At 46.8% G+C, this 24,425-nt stretch overlaps 1 protein-coding gene across 2 annotated transcripts in view; it reads left to right on the top strand.

Moving 5' to 3' along the window:
- The first annotated feature begins 375 nt into the window (after nucleotides 1-375).
- The window catches only part of LOC115075698 (serine/threonine-protein phosphatase 2A 65 kDa regulatory subunit A alpha isoform), a 206,558-nt gene continuing 182,508 nt past the window's right edge, over nucleotides 376-24,425 (top strand). The window contains exons 1-3 of one of the 2 annotated variants that reach the window (XM_029576335.1): nucleotides 376-567; nucleotides 22,505-22,595; nucleotides 23,253-23,353. In XM_029576335.1, coding sequence (XP_029432195.1) covers nucleotides 391-567; nucleotides 22,505-22,595; nucleotides 23,253-23,353 — 369 coding nt within the window. In that variant the 5' untranslated portion in view covers nucleotides 376-390. Of the gene's footprint in view, nucleotides 568-22,504; nucleotides 22,596-23,042; nucleotides 23,164-23,252; nucleotides 23,354-24,425 lie in introns of those variants that run through there. The other variant, XM_029576336.1, reaches the window with a different exon arrangement.

Here is a 24,425-nt window from a genome sequence, read left to right as displayed (position 1 = left end):
CGCTCCTGTCAAAAAGGAGGCGCTACGGACGTGCTAGTGTCCCTAGCGCCTCCTTTCCCTCGTTTGCACCGCGTCGCCTAATTTGCATGCTGGAGCATACTGGATAGCTCGCACCGGCAAAGGGCCGGTGCGTGCGCCGGGAGAGCAGGCGTTCGTCCGCTCTCCCGCGGTTTTACAGTATCGGGCTGTTAGTTTCGGGGGTGGGGGGGACGCACGTTTTCGGCGCGCTATTACCCCTTACTGAATAAGGGGTAAAGCTAGCGCGTCCAAAACGCGCATCCAAATGCGGGTTACTGTATCGACCCGTATGTGCGTTTACATTTCGCCCCTTGCCGTGGGAGAGGCAGCATTGGTTTGTGCATGCTAGCATAACACAGTTCAAGGTTCCTGATGCTGCGATTGGCTGTTTCCCTGCGGAGTAGTCAGGAAGCCCCGCCCTGCGTCGCTTCTTTTCTCTCTCACGGACAGAGAAGGCAAGGCAAGATGGCGGCAGCGGCGGATGGAGGCGATGATTCACTTTACCCCATCGCGGTGCTCATCGATGAGCTGCGCAATGAGGATGTGCAGGTGAGAGGAACGGAAACGGTAGACTCCCGGGGACCTGGAGGAGATAGAAGACGCCGTCCCTCCCTGGGCTGGCGTCTTCTGCCTCCTACCTCTTGGATACACTGTTCGTGCCGATTTGGAAAGTGCTTGTGTTTGGAAAGGGGGGAATCATCTGTTGTAAATTGGGATTTGTATTCCCTGTTGGGGAAACTGAGCCTGCAAAGATTTTCTTGAAGGTTCTTTCCCCTAGAGCAGTATGGGTAGCGAAGTCGCATTTTAGGCTGTCTGATATGGGAGGGGTAGAAGGTGTTCATTTAGTTTCATGAATTGCAGCCGAAACATAAATGTTATATTGTAATAATTGTACAGGAAGATGACAAGGCTGGAAAAGGCCTTCCTGGGGAGGTGGTGGGACTTATTCTTGGGACTGATTATAGAGGGCAAAGATGAGGGAGGAAAGGGGATGAAATTTCAAGAAAGATGGCTGGTGGGGAGCTGGTGTTGGGCCTAGTAGGGGAATTTATATACCGAGCTTTCCCAAGTGGAAGAGTTTTATAACTGGACAGATCGTATGGCCCAATTATCGTCTCTCTTTTTCACGACCTCCTAACTTGGTTTAGGAAGGAGGCCAAGAGAATCGGTTAAGGGGCATACCTCAAAAGTTAAAAAATGAACGTTCATTAGGCCGAAAGTAGCATGGGTTCGACCTTCTAGGAATAGGACCAAAACTGGTTTATTATGTATTATTTAATACTTTCAGGCAGGACTGAAAGTGCTGTAGCAGTGATTCAATTTGTCTATTTGAGGGCACAGATTTTTAGCAAGAGATGATCAATGGATCCAAACTTAGGTGGGGGAGGAGAGGTATGGAGTAGGGGCTGGCACCTAGTTGAAAATGCTTGGTTAAAGGTAAAGCCATTTTTATTAGATCAAAGTGTTCACTTCCTTTTTTTTTCCACTTTTAGTTGTGCTTGTTAAACTCTTTAGTCACAATTCAATGATAACTTATTTGACTTTATCCCGTGTATCTTGTTTTATCAGATTTTTTTACTTTATTTTTTATATGAATAAGTTTTATATGGAAGATTGCATTCCACTGTCCTTGGTTGCCTGAGGAAATTGATGTTATGGTGGTATATGGACAAACAGCAAAAAGGAGTGTGAAAATACCAACTGGTAATACTTTCAGACAGATCGATACAGTAAGGCCGCGTTACAAAGAGTGCGGCAGTGCCCGGCGCACCCTCGTTTGCCCCACGCACTGTTCTGATCACATACCGCTCGATACTCTATTTAAATTGCTTGCAAATGCAAGCAGCGTCTGCGAAGTGTTAGGCCAGCGCAACCCATTTTACTGTATAGGCGCTTAATACACGCCTATACAGTATCCTGGTTGCGCTGGTACCTGTCATTTCAAATGACATTTGAAATGACAGGCACCAGGAAGTGGATCCCAACTTTAACCCTTGAAAACCTAAAAACCGAAAATCCCCTCCTCCCGAAGCGGCTCGACATGTGCCAACTTACCTTTTGTTGCTTTTCAGCTCCTTCCCTTCTCTTCCGCCCTCCGGAGGGGGCAGCCGGCGGCGAAAGTGGCTCGCAGCGGTCCCCCCCGCACAGGTCCCGGTTCTCCTGGCTCGGCAACAGCTAGGGCTCCATCGGCCCGTCGATTTGGGCGCTCCAGCCTAACCTCTGCACAGCTCCCAGACTTTGCCAAAAGATGGCACCCAACTTGCCTCCCCTCCCCTTACAGCGTCCATAAAATTTATCTAGCACGAGTCTGGAAACCCACCTTACTAGCCCTCCCCCACTACACAGCACCTAGAAATCTGCCCAGTGTACCCCAATCTAACAATTCTCACTGTCCCCATTATTCAAAGTACGCCGAACACTACCATCACCTGCGATTCAATCTTCATCATCCAAACGTACTTCAGACCCGCAGTTCATTTCCTCCCCTACACATACCCTCCAAACGCACATAGATGGGCATGCTTTCATTGGTCGGAGCGGGGGGGACCGCTGCTAGCCGCTTTCGCCGCCGGCTGCCCCCTCCGGAGGGCGGAAGAGAAGCGAAGGGGCTGAAAAGCAACAAAAGGTAAGTTGGCACATGTCGAGCCGCTTCGGGAGGAGGGGATTTTCGGTTTCTTTTGGGGGAAAGTTTGCTGTCTACCATTACCCCTGCCTCTAACGCAGGGGTAATGGTAGACAGCAAAGGGTAGGCGGTAAGTTAGCAGGTTAAACGCGTGGTAAAACGGCAGGGTAAAATAGCGATAGTCGGGGCGCGCGTTACTGTATGGGAGGGAATAGCTAATTTGATCGTTTACATCTGATATACATGCCGCGTGCGGAAGGGGGTTACCCGGGGATTTAAAGAGGCGGTAAGAATGGGTTAAAGGGGATAGTGTATCGCAGGAAGGGCTAACGCGGCCGGAAAGTGAGTAGAAAGCGGGTTAGGAGCAGGATAACCGCGGCCCCACTTTACTGTATCGAGCTGAAAGGTAGGAGGCATGGTGTGACCAAAAACAGCCCACAGAGCAAAATAGAAGCCAAAATGTTTTATTTCATAGTAAGTCTTTTTAAATAATGCTGACTAATGTTGCCTATTGCCATGGGAAAATATTTATATCTCAACCCCTGACACAAGCCATGTTTCACAGGGAAGCTTTATCAAGAGTAGGTTACAATCGGTTACCATAAACAAGTGGACAACAAAAGGCATTAGAAAAAAAAATACATTAAAAAAAGTAGAATAGATAGCAATCAACCAAAACAGAAGAAAATTGAGGTGAATTTAAACTCATGAAAAGGGTGCCAAAGGTTGCATGATCAAAGGGGCCCCATCAGCAGACGGAGACCCAATGGGATTCTGCATGGAGTATTAGAGACAAGTGCCCCTGCTCAGTCTGAGTTAAGACCAAAGGGGTGAAGATACAGTGCTGTTCCCAACATAAGAGAAACAAAGAAAAGTTGCTGCCACAAGTCGGTGGTGTACAGAGTTCTAAAACAAAAAGAATTTAAGATCAGATAAGTTATGATGAGATTGTAGCCAATGTGTAACGAGAGAGAGAGGCTTCAAGACTTGAATTAGGGTTGTGCTCATAGACTTTTTTTTTTTTTGTGTGGTTTTTCCAACATATTCACTAGGGCATGGGCAGAGGATTACATATATCACCCCTGAGAAGGTGCAAGCAGTGTGGTGATTTAAATGGTATTGCCATCCCATGGAAGGGTTGGTAAACATGAACATATTGAGAGAAAAGTAGCATGCTAGGCAGGACCCACGAGTTATGACCTCCAATAGTGGGTGATGTGGATCTTCACCCTCAACACCCTTCACTCCTTTGGACTTAACTTGGTTTGAGTGGTGCGCTTGCCTGTAATACTGCAGGCAGAAGCCCATTGGTTCTTTGTCTCCTGATTGGACCCCTTTGATCATGTGACCTTTGTCACTTCATGAGTTTAAATTCATCATTTTCTGGTTTGAAGTCTGGTTGACTTGTCTATTCTGTCTGTGTCTGGCTATTTTTAATGCATTTTTTCCCGATGCCTTTTGTTGTCCACTCCACTTGTTTATGGTAATTGATTGTAATTATTTGACATTTTGGTTTAGATTTTTGCCTCGCTTAAAAAAAAAAAAAAAAAAAGCAAAAAAAAAGCTACACTGCAAAATATTGCTTGAGTCGGGGGTTGAGAGTTTCCTGTAGCAACAGGCAACATTTGTCAGCATTATTTAAAGACTTACTATGAAATAAAACATTTTGGCTTCTGCTTTGTTCTGTGGACTAATTTTTGCTCACACAATCCCTCCCATCCATGGAGTAGTATGTAGGCAAATGCAATGATTACAATGATGAGGCTTGTGGAACCTGCTTACCCGCAGAACTCCACCTATAGGACACAGTTGATTTGTTTAGGGGCCGTACCCAATCTAGCCAAAAGATCCCCGGAAGCTGGGGTTAAAGACACGAGTGAAATGATGAAACATGTTCTCATTATAGTACAGGCAATGTGTTGAATTCTAATGGTAAACTTTATTTTTTTTTCTTTAAACTTTTATATATTTTTTTTCTCCCCACTTACACTGACTCTCAACTTCCAAGATGTACCCACTGCTGCAATGGAACTGTATCTTTAACCCAAGGGTTGTTTTTTTTTTTTCTGAGCTGTAACTGGTTTTAATAAGTAGGTAAATGAGTTACCCATGAAGCAGGTTTTCAATAAAATGTATTTAGATTTTTATATTCTGCTCTTCAGCACTTCAATGTATATCAAAGCAGATTACATTCAGGTACTATATGTATTTTCCTATCCCCACAGGACTTACAATCTAATTTTGTATCTGAGGCAACAGAGGGTAAAGTGACTTGCCCAAGATCACAAGGAGCGACCTTGTGTAAGTCCTAGATTAAGACTGCTAAAATCAGTGCACTGTTTCTTAATGCAGGTGCTAAAATAAATTTTAACTCCCAATCAGGCCGATACAGTAAAGCGTGGCCGCGGTTACCCTGTTTCTAACTCGCTTTGTACCCACAATTTGGCCGTGTAAGTCTAACCCGCAATTCACTATCTGTTTTTACCAATTCTTACCGCTTCTTTAAATCGATGTGTATCCCTTTCCGCCCGCGGCATGTTTATATGTAAATGATTGGATTAGCTATTCCTTCCCATACAGTAACGTGCGGCCCGATTATTGCCTTTTTATCCAACTGTTGGATAAAAAGGCAAGAACTGTTTTGCCGCGTCTTTAACCCGCTAATTTACTGCCTACCCTTACCCTGGCGTTAGAGGGATGTGACAGCAATAGGCAGGCTCCGGTCAAATAAGTGGATGGGTTGGAGCAAGCGAGTAACATGGTGTGGCCTGGTTCTCCTACGCTCGGACCTGGTTCTCCTACGCTCGGGGATTGCCAGTCCTCTCTCTTCCCCCCCCCCGCCCCTCCCGAAGCAAGGCGCAGGGCGAAAATCGACTTGACATGTAATTAAAGCAAATAGAAATTGTAATGAAAGTAAACTTACTGCATGCTTCCAGCAGCCCCAGTCTTCTCTCCCCGCCTCCTGAGGCGCGCACCGCTGCTCCCCTGCCTCCTGGGGGCAGCCGGCGGCGAAAGCGGCTTCCAGCAGCCCTGCTGGCGAAGGTGCGTGAACGCACGTCAGCACTACATATACCTGTGCACGAGGCTCTGTTCCTCAGTTTTTTTTTCCATCTCCATAGCAGTTCGGGACTTCACGCACGCTTGCACAGCGTTAGAAAACCAAACTCCATGTTCAAAGAAGAAAAAGAATCTTACCTACAGACAAGCCTCTCCTGTGGTGAAACCTAAGGGTCCCTCCCCCAGTTGAGAATTCCTGAGGTGATTTCCGAGATCCCTCAGAGGTAAGCCTTGGTCCCGGCGCGGACTTAGCCCCCTGTGAAGGGAATGGCTGAGAGACAACCTTGGTCCGGTCGCCAACCCGGCGTAGACTTAGCCCCTTGAAAAGGGAGTGGCTGAGAGGCAGTGGGTGCAAGACAGAGTGCGGCGGTGAAAGTATTCCCCGCAGCCAGAGACCGCCAGGCAAGAGACCGGGAAGCGCCGAGACAAGGTAAGGTAGAAAACTTTTTTCTCTAAGTCTCTGGTCTCCGAGGCTCGGATAACCGCACAGATCGTCCCTCCGGCGTCTATCTAATCGGGTTGAGTAGCCTCGTCCAGGCTAGGCCCCGATCCAGCTCGAGGGTCCTCCCACGTGGAGACCCTCCGGGGGGGGGGGGACAATCTTGCTCGCGTGGTCGCTGGCGTCATTCCCCCCCCCCCCCCCCAAGTCGCTGCTTTGTCTGCACAATTGAGCCGTGCGCACAGCAGCGAGCCGGGCGCATAAAATACTTGTGTGTGCAAAGGTTGCTGAGCGCACAGCCACGCGCGCATCTTCTGTTCCTAGGCGCACAACGTAGGCGCACCCGGAACACATAACCAGGCCTCCCAGTGTGCGCATTTGTACAGGATACATGCGTAAATCATGGCACCGCCGTCCAAGACAGCTAAAGGCCCAGTCCTCTGCCTGGCATGCTACCTGAGAGCTGCACAGCCCGAGGTGACCTCCGCCCTGTGCCTGTTGTGCGAAGAAGCTCGGGGGGAGCTGAGACAAGGTCTCCCTCAACCTGTAGAGGATTCCAGATCTACCAGCGAGACTACCCCGGACCTCTCTATTCCCAACTCGGCCCTGCCACAGTGGGGGCCCTCTGGGAGCACCGCTGGACCCAGTGCGGTCCCAGGCAACTTCACCTGGGTGGGATTCTTTGCGGAACTACAATCCTACATCCACGCACAGACAGGACCACCAGCTGCACAACCACAATCCCCGCCAGTGGCCCAGAACCTCCCAGGGCCCTCCCGGCCTCCACCAGATGAGCCGCCCCTGGATAAATACCTCCACTTAGGGGACACAGATGATTCGGAGGAGGAACCAGAACCCCCAGAAGAAGGGGAACTCCCTACAGGAAGGGAACCGCATCTCACCATGACTCGCTTCTTCCCAAAAGACAAATGATCAGATCTCGTAGCCATGAGTCTGAAGGCATTGGCCGACCTGGACACATGCAACACAGCAGAGTCGAAGGCGAGCCCCTTCCTGGCCGGGTTCCACCAAACCTCACGCCATTTCCCTACGCTACAGGCCATTCAACAACTGATCGACCTGGAATGGGACGCCCCAGAGGTCACCTTCAAGGGGGGTCGAGCCCTAGAAGCTCTCTACCCCTTGGAGCCTGCGACGAAGGAACTCCAGAGGTTTCTCAAGGTCGATGCCTTGGTCTGCACCACCATTCCAGTCAAGGGTGGAGCTTCCCTCAAGGATGCCAATGATAGACGGCAGGAATCCATCCTCAAGCACTCTTACGATGTATCAGCTATGACCCTACAGATCGCTGCTTGCTGTGCCGTGGTATCACGCGCCTGCCTGGCGATGGCCAGGGACGCAACTACACCAGTCAAGGCATTAGACCCGGCAATATCATTCCTCACGGATGTGACCTCGGACCTGGTGCGCACCTCAGCCAGGAGCCTCTTGTCCATAGTGGCAGCCAGAAGACAGCTCTGGCTCAGAAGCTGGTCAGCTGACGTGTCCTCTAAGACTAGACTCACGAGAATGCCCTCTAGAGGATCACTCCTCTTCGGAAGTGACCTGGACAAACTAGCCGACAAATGGGGCGAGTCCCCAGTACCCCGTCTACCAGAGGACGGGAGCAAGAGGAACCAAAGCCCTTCCCCCCCCCCCCCAGGCACCCAAGGGCAGAGGATCCCAGCGTTACAGACCATATAAAAACACTTACCAAGCCTCCTGCCCCACTGGCAAGGGCAAGTCCTTTTGGAACAGACACAACAAAGGAGGAGCCGGCTCAGGACCAGACCCCAGCCGCAACATGCAATGAGAATCAGCAGACCCATCTACAGGAAGAGATCATAGGGCAGGCTTGCCCTTTTCTACCAAAGATGGGTCGAGATAACGTCTGACAATTGGATGCTACCTGGACTTCCACAGCATCCCTCTGGACAAGTTTGTGATTTCTCCGTGCCACAACCCCTTCAAGAGGAAGGCAGTGGAAACCACACTATCAAAACTACTTGCCCTAAAGGCAGTAACACCGGTGCCTCCACACCAACAAAATTTGGGGCAATATTCCATCTACTTCGTCGTACCCAAGAAAGAGGGAACATTCTGGCCCATACTGGACCTCAAGACAGTCAATCGCTACCTGAAGGTACCCCGCTTCCACATGGAAACCCTGCATGCAGTCATAAGGGCGGTACAACCGGGAGAATTCCTGACCTCCCTGGATCTGTCAGAAGCCTATCTCCACATACCGATCCATCACATCCACCAGCGTTTCCTACGCTTCGCGATATTGGGCCATCACTACCAATTCCAGGCCCTACCTTTTGGGCCTGGAATTGGTAGTGGGGCTGGCTACAGCTTCCCGGTCGTGCACCAAGATCATGGTGGTAGTAGTGGCAGCACTGAGGAAAGAGGGAATTCTCGTGCATCCATACCTGGACGATTGGCTGATCAGAGCGAAATCACCAGAGGAAAGCCAGCAAGCAACCACCAGAGTCAAGGAACTACTGCAGAACCTCGGGTTGGTCGTCAACACACCCAAGTGCCACCTGCAGCCCTCCCAATGCCTGGAATACCTGGGAGTCCGGTTCGACACCAAAGGGAACAGTCACCCTTCCCCCTATAAGGAAAAGGAGATTGATGGAACAACTACGAGCATTGTTAAATTCCACTCTCCTCACGGCATGGGACTATCTCCAAATTCTCGGACTCATGGCATCAACCATAGAAGTCGTCCCATGGGCAAGGGCCCACATGTGGCCCCTACAACATTCCTTTCTGTCTCGATGTAACCCGATATCTCAAAACTACTCTGCCCCCCTCCGGCTACCAGCGAAGGTTTGGAACCAACTACAATGGTGGCTACAAGAAGACTACCTGAGCGAGGGAAGAAGCCTATCCCCACCGGAATGGATCTTGCTCACCACGGACGCAAGCCTGTAGGTATGGGGACCCCACTGCCAGGAGCTAACAGCTCAAGGGCAATGGGATGAAGAAGAGTCAGCATGGAACACAAACCGACTGGAAGCCCGAGCAGTCAGACTAGTCTGCCTACGGTTCAGCCACAGACTCCGGGGCAAATCAGTCCGACAATGCCACAACAGTGGCCTATATCAACCGCCAGCGGGGAACCAGGAGCCAGCAGGTGTTCCTGTAAATAGAATCACTAATGGAGTGGGCAGCATCAAATCTACAAGGGATATCAGCCGCCCACATCGTGGGAAAAGACAGCGTCACTGCAGACTACCTCAGTAGAGAGAGTCTGGATCCAGGGGAATGGACACTGTCGACAACAGCCTTCCAGCGGATAGTAAACCACCGGGGAACACCAGCCATGGATCTTCTGGCACCCGGGTTCCCATGTTCTTCAGCTGAAGACGGGAACCGCTGTCCCAGGGAATCGACGCCCTCGTCTAGACCTGGCCTCAGTAGGACCTACTGTATGCCTTCCCACCATGGCCACTACTGGGCGGAATCATCCGCAAGATAGAACACCACAGAGGGCTGCTACTTCTAGTGGCCCCGGACTGGCCAAGAAGGCCGTGGTATGCGGACATGTGAAGACTTCTGGCGGGCAACCCTCTACGCCTACCTCCACACAAGGATCTACTCCAGCAAGGACCGATCCTCCACGAAGACCCAAAGAGATTCTCGCTTACTGTCTGGCCATTGAGAGGTCTTGCCTCAAAAAGAGTGGATACTCAGGACCAGTGATAGACACACTTCTCCGAGCGCACAAGTTCGCCACCACCTTAACATATATACAAGTATGGAGAATATTCGAAGCCTGGTGCGAGGACTGCGACATCCTTCCACGGACGGTCAAAATCCCCATGATCATGCAATTTCTGCAGAACGGCGTGAGCAAAGGGTTGTCTCTTAACTCCATCAAGGTACAACTGGCCGCCCTGGCCAGCTTCAGACCTAGGGTGGAAGGCAGCAGCCTAGCGGCTCACCCAGACGTCTCCTGCTTCTTCAAAGGGGTCAAGCACATTGAGATTCCATAGAGGTAATCTGCCAATCTAGTGTTAGACTTCCTAGCAGGAGCCTCGTTCAGACCAATGGCGGTCTGTCCCTATGGCTCCTGAACTTGAAGACTGCATTCCTTGTGGCAATCTGCTCAGCCCGTCGAATCTCCGAATTTCAAGCACTATCATGCTGGGAGCCGTTCCTCAGATTCAAGCTGGGATCCATACAGCTGCACACTGTACCCTCCTTCCTGCCAAAGGTGGTTTCTCAATTCCATCTAAACCAAACCATCTCGTTGCCATCTCCAGACGAGCATAAGGACTTGGAAGACTCACACCTTCTTCGCTACCTGGAAAGATCGGAACCTGTACGTTCTTCACAGCTGGAAGAAGCAAGGGGAAGCGGGCTCGCGGGCAACCATTGCCCGCTGGATCAAAGAAGTAATCAAGGCGGCCTACGTAGAGGCAGGCAAACCCCCACCTCTACAAGTCAAGGCCCATTCCACAAGGGCCTAGGCAGTGTCCTGGGCAGAAACCAAGATGCTGTCACCCGCAGAGATCCTCAGATGTTCAGGCCAAGGAGGACACAGCATTCGCAAAGGCAGTACTAAATGGGCCACGGGCAGCCTCCCACCCGGTTCGAGAGTAGTTTTTATACATCCCATTGGTCCTGAGTCCATCTGCTACACGCTAGGAAATGGAGAAATTACTTACCTGATAATTTCATTTTCCTTAGTGTAGACAGATGGACTCAGCACCCCACCCATGGCTGCCTCGCAATCGAAGCCCCGGGGGACCTTCCTTCTGAGTGCAACACAAGCATGGGTAAGCCAACCCTTTATTTCTTTTTTCTTTTTTTCCAATTCTTTATTTTCAATTTTCTTGAAATTACCCAAGAACAACTCTTGTACAGAAAAAAAAATGTTGATACAGACAATATAACCAACAACATCAAACTAAGTAATAATCATATGGAAATTTTACCATATACAACATCCATCAATTATAGGAATTGTGGGGGCAGAATTTGAGCATATTTAAAAAGTAAACTCATCTTTTAAGAAAAAACTAATCGTCTAGCAGTGCTACAACCATTATTTCACTTAAGCCGATACTATAGTTTGAGCTTCTTGGGCGTGAGACCTCAAGAAGACTTTGAGCTGTTCAGGCTGATAATATGCATATTGATTACTTCGGTACTTAACATACATTTTAAAATATCCTTGTAAATGTTATATCGCACCCAGCTTGAGAACCTCTGGTCTCATTGTGAGAAATTCTTTACGCCTTGCTTGTGTAACTTTAATCACATCAGGGTACATCCATATAGGACGACCATAAAAAAAAAAGTAATTTTCTATTCCTAAGAAACAACCTAAGAACATGGTTTCGTTCTGAAAGAAAAGAAAAAGTTATAAGCAAAGGTTTTCTTATAGTTATTTCTGTCCCAATGGAAGTTTCTAGGAAGTTAGTCAAATCCAAGTTAGCTGATTGAGGTACCTCCAGTTCTGGTTCCTCAGCTGGTGTATTTTGTTGCAAATAATAAGCTTTTACTAAAAGCGGGGTAGCAGACTCTGGAATTTTCAAGACTTGATAAATACTTTTTAATTAACTCTAAAGGGGAAATCTGGCGAATCACAGGAAAATTAAGCACTCTCAAATTATGAGCTCTCATTGAATTTTCCAGCCCCTCCAACCTTTTATTTGCAGTCTTCTCAGATATTATTAATTTCTGTTGTATATTCTCAGTTGATTTTACACTCTTATCCAATTCTTCATACTGTTTATTATGAGTTGTAATTCATTACAGTTTGATCTTTTATGTCCAATGTTACCTGAGAAAGTGTCTTGATAGATTTCTCAATGGATTTCAAAGCAGTCCAAATTCCTTCCAGAGTTCCATCTTTTAGCGTTGAAATTTGTAAACCTGTTGTCAGCAATGGCGTAGCCAGAATTGATTTTTTGGGAGGGCACAAGGTTAACATGGGTGGGTTGAGGCATGCAGGTCTACTAGTTGTTTTTTTACTAATAAATACCGGTAATGCCATAATCTGCACCTAGAATGGCTTTCTAAGTAGTTTGCAAAGCCATTATGCATTAGGTATGAAACTTTAAAAATAATTTACTTCAATTATTTCTAGCACTTACCAGCATTAAAAATTCCTTATTAATCAGAATTTATATTTATTACAGTTTATAAATGCACAAGTATAGAAAACAATCAGATCCAACCCTGTAATAAAACAAAAATTAATGTATTCTTTCATGAACCATCTTTGCAGAAAACCAGAAATCTTCATAAATACAATAAAATATAATTAATCATCAGAACAGGTGCAGCACAGAGCTAGGGCAATTCATATTACAACGAACACGAAGAAAAAAATTCAAATTCTGGTGTCACCTCAGCAAAAAATAACCCTCCACTGCTATTTTGTGAAGTAACACAAACTCTTGCAAAGAAAGAGGCATCTAGAACCTTGCCATACAGTCACAGCACTGATACTCAGAATTCAAATAGCAACCTTATGGAAAAGCAGCAATGCAAACACTACACCAGGCCCTAGAACATTAATACATCACCTACGGGAATAACAGAACAAGCTGGACTACTACTACAGAGAAACTACACACTAGCAGAAATACTGCATTTCTGTCACACACAGGCAAAACTGAGACGGACCCTTACCTAATATAGAAATAAGAGACTATAAATTAGAAACAAACATGCAGATAATACCAAAATAGCCTGAGAAACTAAAATTTCTGAACAGTGGAATGATTCAGAGAGCAAAATACAAAAATATAAGAAATACACATTCCCAAAGATGACATATTTAAATTGCTCATAATAATAAGGCTAAGTACAACAGATTATCAACAAAACAAATCACAGTGAATTAAAAAAAAACGTATCATTAAGTAGGCCTCATACATAGGCGTAGATGTGAATGCTATTCAGCATAACATTTTACACCAGTAGTATAATCATGGGTCAGAAATGAATTTTATATGCTTAGTGAGTCCAAAGTGAAAAGAATTCGAAGTCGATGTAGCATGACATTTCTCATTGTATTCATTGTTGCAGAATTTCTTAACGCATCATAGTAATGATAACATTCAATTTCTTAAGATAATGTAGGAATGTGAGGAAACGCATTACTTCCATGTTGGTGAAAATGCCACAAATCATCTCACATACATTCGGCTCCTTGATGAAGGCAGACGCCGAAACACAGTCCGTGTCGGGCTAGTACACCTCGCGCCTTGTAACATCTTTAACTCTCAGGCATTTCTTCACATGCAGAAAAAGCTAAGTAGCTACATTATCTTAAGAAATTGAATGTTGTCAATACTATGATGAGTTAAGAAATTCTGCAACAATGAATACAATGGGAAATGTCATGCTACATCGACTTCAAATTCTTTTCACTTTGGACTCACTAAGCATATAGAATTCTTTTCTGACCCATGATTATACTACTGGTGTAAAATGTTATGCAGAATAGCATTCACATCTACGCCTAAGGGTGAGGTCTATTTAATGATACAAACAAACATAATTCATGGTGATTTGTGGTACTTTAGCCTTCTTATTACGATTTTATACACGGCTACTACCTGTCCATAAATTTTGAGAGCGGTTGTGTGCTTATATTTAAATTGCTAACATCTCAATTTTTTTTTTTTTTTACCTTTGTTGTCTGATCTTTGTATTTTTCTAATCAGTTGGTCCTGATCTTTTTTTCCCGTCGCTCATTTTCTAATTCCTTTTCAGTGTCTTTCTTCTATTACTGTCTTCTTCCCTTCCACACACACACATACACGTTCTCTCTCACAGACTCCCCCTCATACACTCACGCTCTCACTCTTATATGCTCTTCCCCCCCACACACACACAAGCTCACATTCTCTGCAGACACACATACAAGCTCTCACTTTCTCACCCCTCCCCAGGCTTATATTCTTATGCACACACAGACGCACATGTTAGCGCGCATCCCAGCTTACACGCACGTCTTCAGCGCACCTGAAGCGCATAACTAAGCCTCCCGGCGCGCACATTAAATGCACAGTTTGGGGTTTCAACGACCTACACGCACAAACCATGGCACCACTGGCCAAGAAAACCAAGGCAAAAGCCCTCTGCCCAGCCTGCCACATAAGAGCGGTGCAGCACGAGGAGGCTATGGCCCTGTGTCTATAGTGAGAGGAGGCTCTGGGAGAACCAGGACAAGGCCCTCCCCAGCCAATACAGGAATCTGGATCCCCAGCGCGACCCTCCCTCAAATGGGGCCCCCGGGGAATGCAGCGGCTTTCAACCTCGACCCAGGATCCTTCTGGGTAGAATTCTTTAAGGGTCTACACACCTTCGTCCACATGCAGCCAGCGCCACCGATGACACAGAAACCTCCTCCAACAGAGGACCCTAGCCTCCCAGGGCCCTCTAGGCCTCACACAGACGTGCCTCCCCCCCCCCCCCCCCCCCAGCCAAAAGCCTCACCATAGGGGACACGGACATCTCGGATGAAGAAGACTATTCCCTGGAGGAAGGGGAAATGCCTCCAGGAACGGAACCTTACTGAACCATGAGGCGTTTCTTCTGCAAGGACGAGCTACCAGACCTCGTGTCTCTCAACTTGAAGGAGCTCGCCATCCCAGGCACAAATGCTACAGGGGAACCGAAGATGGAGCCCTCTCCTAGAAGGGCTCCGTCAGGCCTCCCGCCTCTTCCCATGGCTGAAAACCGTACAACAGCTGATCGACCTAGAATGGGATGCTCCAAGGCCAGTTTCAAAGGCAGACAGGCCTTAGAAGCCCTTTACCCACTAGATCCCTCAGCCAAAGATCTCCTGGTGTTTTCCAAGGTGGACGCCATGGTCTGCGTGGCCACAAAGTGCACTACCATCCCAGTCGAGGGAGGAGCGGCACTCAAGGATGCCCAGGACAGACGTCTGGAATCCATCCTTAAACAGTCAATCGACGTATCAGCTATGTCACTACAGATTGCTGCCTGCTGTGCCGTGGTGACACGCGCCTGCTTATCCATGACCAGGAACACCGCCATGCCCGTCGAAGCACTAGAACAAGCGGTATCCTTCCTCACGGATGTGACCTCTGACCTGGTACGCATCTCAGCCAGGGGCATCTCATCCATAGTGGCAGCCAGAAGGCAATCCTGGCTCTGAAGTTGGTCAGCCAATGTGACTTCCAAGACGAAACTCACGAGAATGCCCTTTAGAACATAAGAAAATGCCATACTGGGTCAGACCAAGGGTCCATCAAGCCCAGCATCCTGTTTCCAACAGTGGCCAATCCAGGCCATAAGAACCTGGCAAATACCCAAAAACTAAGTCTATTCCATGTTACCATTGCTAATGGCAGTGGCTATTCTCTAAGTGAACTTAATAGCAAGTAATGGGCTTCTCCTCCAAGAACTTATCCAATCCTTTTTTAAACACAGTTATACTAACTGCACTAACCACATCCTCTGGCAACAAATTCCAGAGTTTAATTGTGCGCAGAGTAAAAAAGAACTTTCTCCGATTTAGTTTTAAATGTGCCCCATGCTAACTTCATGGAGTGCCCCCTAGTCTTTCTAATAACCGATTCACATCTACCCGTTCTAGACCTCTCATGATTTTAAACATCTCTATCATATCCCACCTCAGTCGTCTCTTCTCCAAGCTGAAAAGTCCTAACCTCTTTAGTCTTTCCTCAGAGGGGAGCTGTTCCATTCCCCTTATTTTGGTAGCCCTTCTCTGTGCCTTCTCCATCGCATTTATATCTTTTTTTGAGATGCGGCGACCAGAATTGTACACAGTATTCAAGGTGCAGTCTCACCATGGAGCGATACAGAAGCATTATGACATTTTCTGTTTTATTCACCATTCCCTTTCTAATAATTCCCAACATTCTGTTTGCGTTTTTGACTGCCTCAGCACACTGAACCGATTTCAATGTGTTAATCACTGACACCTAGATCTCTTTCTTGGGTTGTAGCACCTAATATGGAATCCAACATTGTGTAATTATAGCATGGGTTATTTTTCCCTATATGCATCACCTTGCACTTATCCACTTTAAATTTCATCTGCCATTTGGATGCCCAATTTTCCAGTCTCACCAGGTCTTCCTGCAATTTACCACAATCTGCTTGTGATTTAACTACTCTGAACAATTTTGTGTCATCTGCAAATTTGATTATCTCACTCGTCGTATTTCTTTCCAGATCATTTATAAATTTATAAATATATTTATATATTTATAAATTTATAAATCATTTATAAATTTATAAATATATTTTATATATATTATATAAATATATAATATAAATTTATATATATTATATAAATATATTCGTTTTCACTCTTCATCTAGACCTATCAGAGGAGCTTATAAAGGCACACTCTATGTTCCTTCAACAATATCCTTACATCAGAAACGTACCATCTCTTTAGCAGGACCCGTCCAATGGAACATGCTCCCGCCAGACATCCGCCTTGAGATCTGCTTCGCTTCCTTCAAAAAGAAAATTAAAACCTGGCTCTTTAGCCAAGCTTTTCCAGAACTTTGATTATTTTTTACCTCCAGCTATCAAGATTTTCTCACCATCGCAATCCCTTCTGCAGATCACATTTATCTTAGACAATTACGCCTTATTTTATGATTTGGTTTCTCAAAAAGACTATACAATTTTCTCAATGTTATTTTTCGAACCTGTTTTCCATGTTTTCCAAGTTCTATAACCTTGTTATATGTACCGCCTCTTGGCGTAATTTTTATGTTTCAATGTAAACCGATGTGATCTGTATTGTAAACCGATGTGATCTGTATTTTAATACAGGAACACCGGTATATAAAAATCTAAAAATAAATAAATAAATAAATAAATATTGAAAAGTAAGGGTCCCAATACAGATCCCTGAAGCACTCCACTGTCCACTCGCTTCCACTGAGAAAATTGTCCATTTAATCCTACTCTCCGTTTCCTGTCTTTTAGCCAGTTTGCAATCCACGAAAGGACATCGCCACCTATCCCATGACTTTTTACTTTTTCCTAGAAGCCTCTCATGAGTAACTTTGTCAAATGCCTTCTGAAAATCCAAGTATACTATATCTACCGGTTCACCTTTATCCACATGTTTATTAACTCCTTCAAAAAAGTGAAGCAGATTTGTGAGGCAAGACTTGCCCTGGGTAAAGCCATGCTGACTTTGTTCCATTAAACCATGTCTTTCAATATGTTCTGTGAGTTTGATGTTTAGAACACTTTCCACTATTTTTCCTGCGAGCAATTTGGCCAAATTGCTCGCCCTTTAAAGGAGCCCTCCTGTTCGGAAGCGAACTGGAGAAGTTAGCTAACAAATGGGGCGAATCCCCAGTACCTTAGCGTTGGCTTCTTTTGTTCTTGTCCTCCAGTAGGAGGACAAGAACAAAAGAAGCCAACGCCTCTCTCCCCGACTTCCTAAGGGCAGAGGATCACAGCGTTTTAGACCCTACAAGAGTACATATCAAGTACCTCGCCCCGCAGGCAGGGGCCAGTCCTTTCGGAACAAACACAACAAGAGGGGAGCCGGCTCTGGCACAGACCCCAGCCGCACTGCACAATGAGAATCAGCCGACCCATCGACAGGAAGAAGCCATAGGGGGCAGGCTTGCCCTATTCTACCAAAGATGGGTCGAGAGAGCAATGGACAAGTGGGTCCTAACCAACATTCGAGAGGGATACTATCTGGACTTCCACAACATCCCTCCGGACAAGTTCGTGAAATCTCCTTGCACGCACCCTGCAAGAGGACAGCAGTGGAAACCACATTGGCCAAATTGCTCGCCCTAAAGGCCATAACGTCGGTGCCCACACATCAACAAAATACTTGGCACTATTCCATCTATTTTATTGTCCCCAAGAAAGGGGGAACGTTCCGGCCCGAACTGGACCTAAAGTCAGTCAACCGCTACCTGAGGGTACTACACTTCCGCATGGAAACCCTGCACTCGGTCATAAAGGCGATACAGCCGGGAGAATTCCTTACGTCTCTGGGCCTGTCGGAAGCATACCTGCGCTTCCTGCGCTTCGCAATCCTGGACCACCACTACCAGTTCCGGGCACTACCCTTCGGGCTCGCCACAGCCCCTCTGACGTTTACCAAAATTATGGTGGTGGTAGTAGCGGCAACACTGAGGAAAGAGGGAATCCTCGTACACCCATATCTGGACGATTGGCTGATCAGGGCAAAATCTCCAGAGGAAAGTCATCAGGCGACGACCAGAATCAAGGCTCTGCTGGAGAACCTAAGGTGGGTTGTCAACACAAGCAGGCGCTGTCTACAGCCCTCCCAATCTCTGGAATACCTGGGAGTCCGGTTCGACACCAGACAAGATCATTCTTCCTCCTACAAGGAGAAGAAAACTGACTTAATTGCGAAACCTGCTAACAAGCCTTCGCCCCAAAGTATGGGATTACCTCAAAGTCCTCGGCCTCATGACATCAACCCTGGAAGTGGTCCCACGGGCAAGAGCTCACATGCGACCGCTACAGCGCTCCCTATTGTCACGGTGGAATGCGATATCCCAGGACTACTACGTTTGCCTCCAGCTCCAATGGTGGCTACAAGACCATCTGAGCAAGGGAGTAAGACTATCTCCACTGACCTGGATGTTGCTCACCATGGACGTGAGTCTATGAGGATGGGGAACTCACAGCCCAGGGACAATGGGACAAGGAAGAGTCTGGATGGAACATCAACAGACTGGAAGCCCGGGCGGTCAGATTAGCCTGCATACGGTTCAGTCACAGACTCCGAGGCAAATCTGTCAGTCATGTCAGACAACGCCACGATAGTTGCCTACATAAACTGCGAGGGAGGAACCAGAAGCCAACAGGTGTTGGTGTGGGTGGAAGCAAACCTACAAGGGATCTCAGCCACCCACATTGCAGGAAAAGACAACGTCACTGCGGACTACCTCAGCAGAGAAAGTCTAGAGCCAGGGGAATGGATACTGTCGACCACAGCCTTCCAGTTGATAGGAAGCTACTGGGGAACCCCAGCCATGGATCACCTGGTAACCCGGTCCAACGCCCAAGTTCCCAGCTTCTTCAGTCGCAGACGAGAACCTGCCCTTGTCCAGACATGGCAACAGGAAGACCTGCTATACGCCCCCCCCCCCCCCCCCCGTGGCCACTTCTGGGCGGGCTCATCCACAAGACACAACAGGTGGCTAGTAATTCTGGTGGCCCCGGACTGGCCAAGAAGGCCATGGTATGCAGACATGCGAAGACTCTTGAGGGGGAGCCCTCTCCCTCTACCTCCACACAGGGATCTGCTCCAGCAAGGCCCGATCCTCCACGAAGACCCAACTCTCTTACGGTCTGGCCATTGAGAGGACATGCCTGAAGAAGAGCGGATACTCGAGGGCGGTGATTGACACCCTGTTCCGAGCACGCAAGTCCTCCACATCGCTATCCTACATACGAATATGGAGAATATTCAAAGCCTGGTGCGAAGACCGCGACATCCTTCTGCGGACAGTCAAAATTCCCACGATCCTGGATTTTCTGCAGGATGGCTTACAGAAGGGGCTGTCCCTCAACTCCATCAAAGTTCAGGTGGCTGCGTTGGCCTGCTTCGGAGCCAAAGTGGAAGGCATCAGCCTATCATCGCATCCGGACATCTCCCACTTCTTGAGAGGGGTCAAGCAGATCCAACCACCCCTAAAGTGGCCGGTACCCCTATGGAACCTCAATCTAGTACTAGCCTTCCTAGCGAGAGCCTCCTTCAGACCTATCCGAGCTCTGTCCCTACGACTCCTAACCTTGAAGACTGCATTCCTAGTGGCAATATGTTCGGCCCACCACGTCTCTGAACTTCAAGCACTATCCTGCTGAGAACAGTTCCTCAGGTTCACACTGGGATCCATACAGCTACGCATGGTCCCCTCCTTCCTCCCAAAAGTGGTTTCTCTCGTCCATCTAAACCAAACCATCTCTCTACCATCGCCAGATGAGCATAAGAATTTGGACGAGTCTCACAGTCTACGCCACCTCAACGTCTGCAGACTCCTAGTCCGATACCTGGAAAGGTCGGAATCCGTACGAAAGACTGACCATCTATTCATCCTTCACAGCGGGAAGAAGCAAGGAGAAGCGGCCTTGCGAGCAACCATAGCCCGCTGGATCAAAGAAGTCATCAAGGCGGCCTACGTAGAAGCAGGCAAACCACCGCCTTTACAAGTCAAGGCCCATTCCACTAGAGCCCAGGCAGTGTCCCGGGCGGAAACCAATATGCTGTCACCCGCTGAGATCTGTCAGGCGGCGACGTGGTCCTCCATCCACACCTTCTCCAGGTTTTACTGCCTGGATGTTCAGGCTCGAGAGGACACAGCATTTGCAAGGGCAGTACTAAGTGGGCCATGTGCAACCTCCCGCCCGGTTCAGAAGTAGCTTTTATACATCCCATTGGTCCTGAGTCCATCTGCTACATGCTAGGAAATGGAGAAATTACTCACCTGATAATTTCGTTTTCCTCAGTGTAGACAGATGGACTCAGCATCCCATCCACAGCTGCCGTTATTCATACAATTCTCGAGTGACATCCCCGAGAGCGAGTGATTCACGGGTAAGCTATGCGTTCCTCCAACTAGGACACCCATCCTAGTTGGGTGTCCTAGTATCTCGGTTGAGGGCACTGGCGGTCTCCAGCTATAACCAATTCAACCAGTTCAAATTAATCAAGTTAACCAAGTTATTCAAATTATTCAGTCATACATATATCCACAATTGCTTTTCGAGGAGAATACTGAAGAGCTGCACTTCCTGCAGGGGTATATGTACTAGGGCTGACATCAGATTGAAATCTGATCCATCTCCAACTGCTATCAGGAGTACACTATACCCATTGGTCCTGAGTCCATCTGTCTACACTAAGGAAAATGAAATTATCAGGTAAGTAATTTCTCCAATAGTTCAGCTCCTGATGCTTGTGGTTTTTTGTTTTTTTTGTGGGGTTTTTTTTTTTTCCTTTCTACTCTGGTATGTCATCTTTATGTATATCTACCAGTTCTGGTTGTGAGGACAATCTAGAATGTACTATGAGATTTTGAGAAATCGATCCTCTTTGCTCAGATGTGGCTCCTCTACCTCATCTGGCTGTCCATTAAGCCTCTGATCCCACTGGGGAACTGGAACTTCTCTGTCCTATATCATGCCGGAGGAGGGCTCTCAAGTGAGAGCCATTTGTTGATTTCAGTGTCAAGGGCTACCTTTTAATCAAGGTAGCCCTTGGCACTGAAATCATCTGCAAAGCTGAGACTTGGTCATCTGTGCACATCACATCCTACTGCTGTTTGAATAGTATGTGAAGTGATGACAAGCAGTTTTTCATAGCCTCTTCACCCAGTAGTCCTTCTCCATTAGTGTGACCAGGTTGCTTGATTCAGTTGTTGCTGCTGTGCTACCCTCAGTTTACAACTCCCTGCATGTCATAGTTAATTGAGCTCTGCTTGCCAGTAGAGAAAGCAAGTTTGCTTACTTGTAAACAGGGTTATTTGTAGACAAACAGGATGAATTAGTCATGCTTAATTCCTGCTTGCCTCCCTGGAGAGTGGAATACTTCAATACAGCTTGCTAAGCTCTGAAATTGACTGAGATCAGGAGCATCGTATGCTCTGTAAAATTTTAGAGCTCAGAGGAATGGGTCTGTTCAGTGCCATTACATGACACCATCCATGTCATGGCTAACTCATCCTGCTGTTCATGGAGAACACTGTTTTACGGGTAAGCAGGCTTGCTTTTCAGATTGATACAAAAACTGAAGAACTGCAAGCTTCACAAAAAAATATTCCTGAAATGTATGTTCTAGATGTAGCCCCATAACTTGTTTCAGTAAAAATGTATAAATTGGATACGATAACATTTTGGCATGGCTGTGAGCTATCCAAAGTTTCCTGGTAAGGAAGATCTTTGACTCTTCAGACACATCTGTACATATTTCTGAGCTATTCTGTCACTTGGTAAGTGTAGGAGTAGCTGGGAGAATGTTAGTTTTAAGATCTTTTTAAAGCAAGCATGTTCTGCGTTTGCTAATGCTATATTTTAATAGTTTGTTTAGATAGCAAAATTATTGTACATCCTTCTTCATAGTTTCTAAAGAAATTGCTTTTGGATGACTCTTGGCAGACAGTTCTGAGCAGTAGGCTGAATATGAAAGATCAGCAAGTTTTTCTAGCATGCCATTATTTCATTTGACTGATTAAAAACTCAGTAAGCAAATTGTGCAAGAGACAACTTCAGTTCTTGATCTTTTTTCTTTGGCTTGTGGGTGGTATTGGGATTTTAAACTTAGGAGACTTGTAATTTTTTTTTGTTTGCCTCTCTTCAGTTTTTTACCCTCTTAATTCCAGTTGCGTCTCAACAGCATCAAGAAGCTGTCTACGATTGCCTTGGCACTGGGAGTGGAAAGGACACGTAGTGAGCTACTGCCATTTCTGACAGGTAATGAGTTGGAGCTTTCGGGGCAGTGGCTGCAAAGCTGAGAATCCTTTGTGGTGATTGCAGATAGAGGGGTGATGCTTTATGACAGAGTGATCTTGGTGGGAGAACTTGGCACTAGAAATTAGGACTGCCTGGATTTCACATCCTACCTGCCACACTTTCTCAGTGATATGCTTGCAGTATCACTGGTCTGAGGCAGAAATTGATTGGCCAGCAGTACTCCAGACTCTGCATGTGGTTTTGGTTAGATACTAGAGGATGCTGCAGGCCTTTGAGCTACTGGCACACCGAACATACTGCAGTTTTGACTTCTGTCTGTTTTTGGACAGTGCCACCACTCTCCCAGGTGTCTTGTAATTTAAAAAGTGTGCTGTCATCTGTTTTTGTGATCTAGACTTTGATGTTGAAACAATGTCCAACAGCAAAACGGTGCAGCTGTACTCTTAAGGCTTGAATCACGACACATGCCAAATTCAGATAGCAAAATGTTTCATCTCCCTTGCCATGTGTGGTAGTATTGAGTAATGACCCAGTCAGTAAATGTTCTCCAGAAGTGGATCACTGATCTGTAAGTGAGATTCTCTCTCTAAAAATAAATAAATAAAATAAAAAGTGCTTGTTCCTGAGCTTTATGCTGGCCTTTCCTTTGTGATTCAGATACCATTTACGATGAGGATGAGGTACTTCTGGCCCTGGCAGAGCAGCTGGGAGCATTCACCTCCCTTGTTGGAGGCCCAGACTATGTGCACTGCTTATTGGTAGGTATCTTTTTTCCTCACCAATTGATTCGCTTACCTACATCTGCTGTAGTGATGCATGCTTTTAGGGCAATTCCTGTACAAGAAACAAGCTATCAAAAACAGTGGTAACATGCCAACACTTCTTATTTTGTGCTGTGGGGAGGAACTACTCCACACATGGCCTGTTCCAGCCTTCAAGAAGTAAAGGGAGAGGAGCAAATTTTTAACATTTAATTCAATAATTTTCCAAATGTCCAACATTAAGTTCTGTAAGAGATGCCTCTTGTGATATTGAGGTACCAAAGGGGATTGAGTCTTTTACCTATGGTGACATGCTTGTACTCGCTTCATTGTCACAAACTGGTGGTGTACTAGGGCAATCCCAATTGTTCTGAATCGGTGGGAGTGAATGTTTGTCTGCCCATTGTATTTAGATGAGTATTCATCAAAATTATTCAATGCATCTTGCTCATGGACAAGAAAAAAGTAATATGGGAAATCCAAAAATTTCCATAAGTACAACATCTGATAGATAAGATCAAAGCGGCTGTGTTATGGCTTAATGGCATGGTGGGAAATTTTTAAACTCTGCAGCCTGGACTGAGATTACAATCTGTATTTTGCTCTTTAAAACTGGTAATTAGATCTCTTTCTTTTGTGGACAGGTCTTGGTGTCTAGGAGCACTAAATATTAGAGAGGTGATTAATTTTTACATGTTGGCTCGGGCAACCCGTGGAAAACTTCATTTTCCAATGGGTCATTTTTTTCTTCGGCGATTTTTTTTTTTTTTAACTAAAAACGAAAAACCCACCCCAACCCTTAAAATTTAGTTTATTACAACCCCCCCCCCCCCCCAAACTTGCCTAAAATCCGTGGTGGTCCAGCGGGGGTCCCGCGAGCGATATCCCGCGCTCGGGCCGTCGGCTGCCATTTTCTAAGATGGCGCCAGCCATCTATTGCTCCTTCCATGTGACAGGGCCGACCAATGGCACCGGTAGCCCCTGTCATATGGTAAGGGCAAAGGGCTGCTGGCGCCATTTTATTTACTGGCAGCTGAAGGCCCGAGCGCGGGAGATCACTGCTGGGACC

The sequence above is a fragment of the Rhinatrema bivittatum genome, chromosome 14 (assembly GCF_901001135.1).
Source record: "Rhinatrema bivittatum chromosome 14, aRhiBiv1.1, whole genome shotgun sequence".
Taxonomy (NCBI): Eukaryota; Metazoa; Chordata; class Amphibia; order Gymnophiona; family Rhinatrematidae; genus Rhinatrema; species Rhinatrema bivittatum.
The sequence above is the reverse complement of the archived record's forward strand: the minus strand, read 5'-3'. Positions and strand labels throughout refer to the sequence as shown.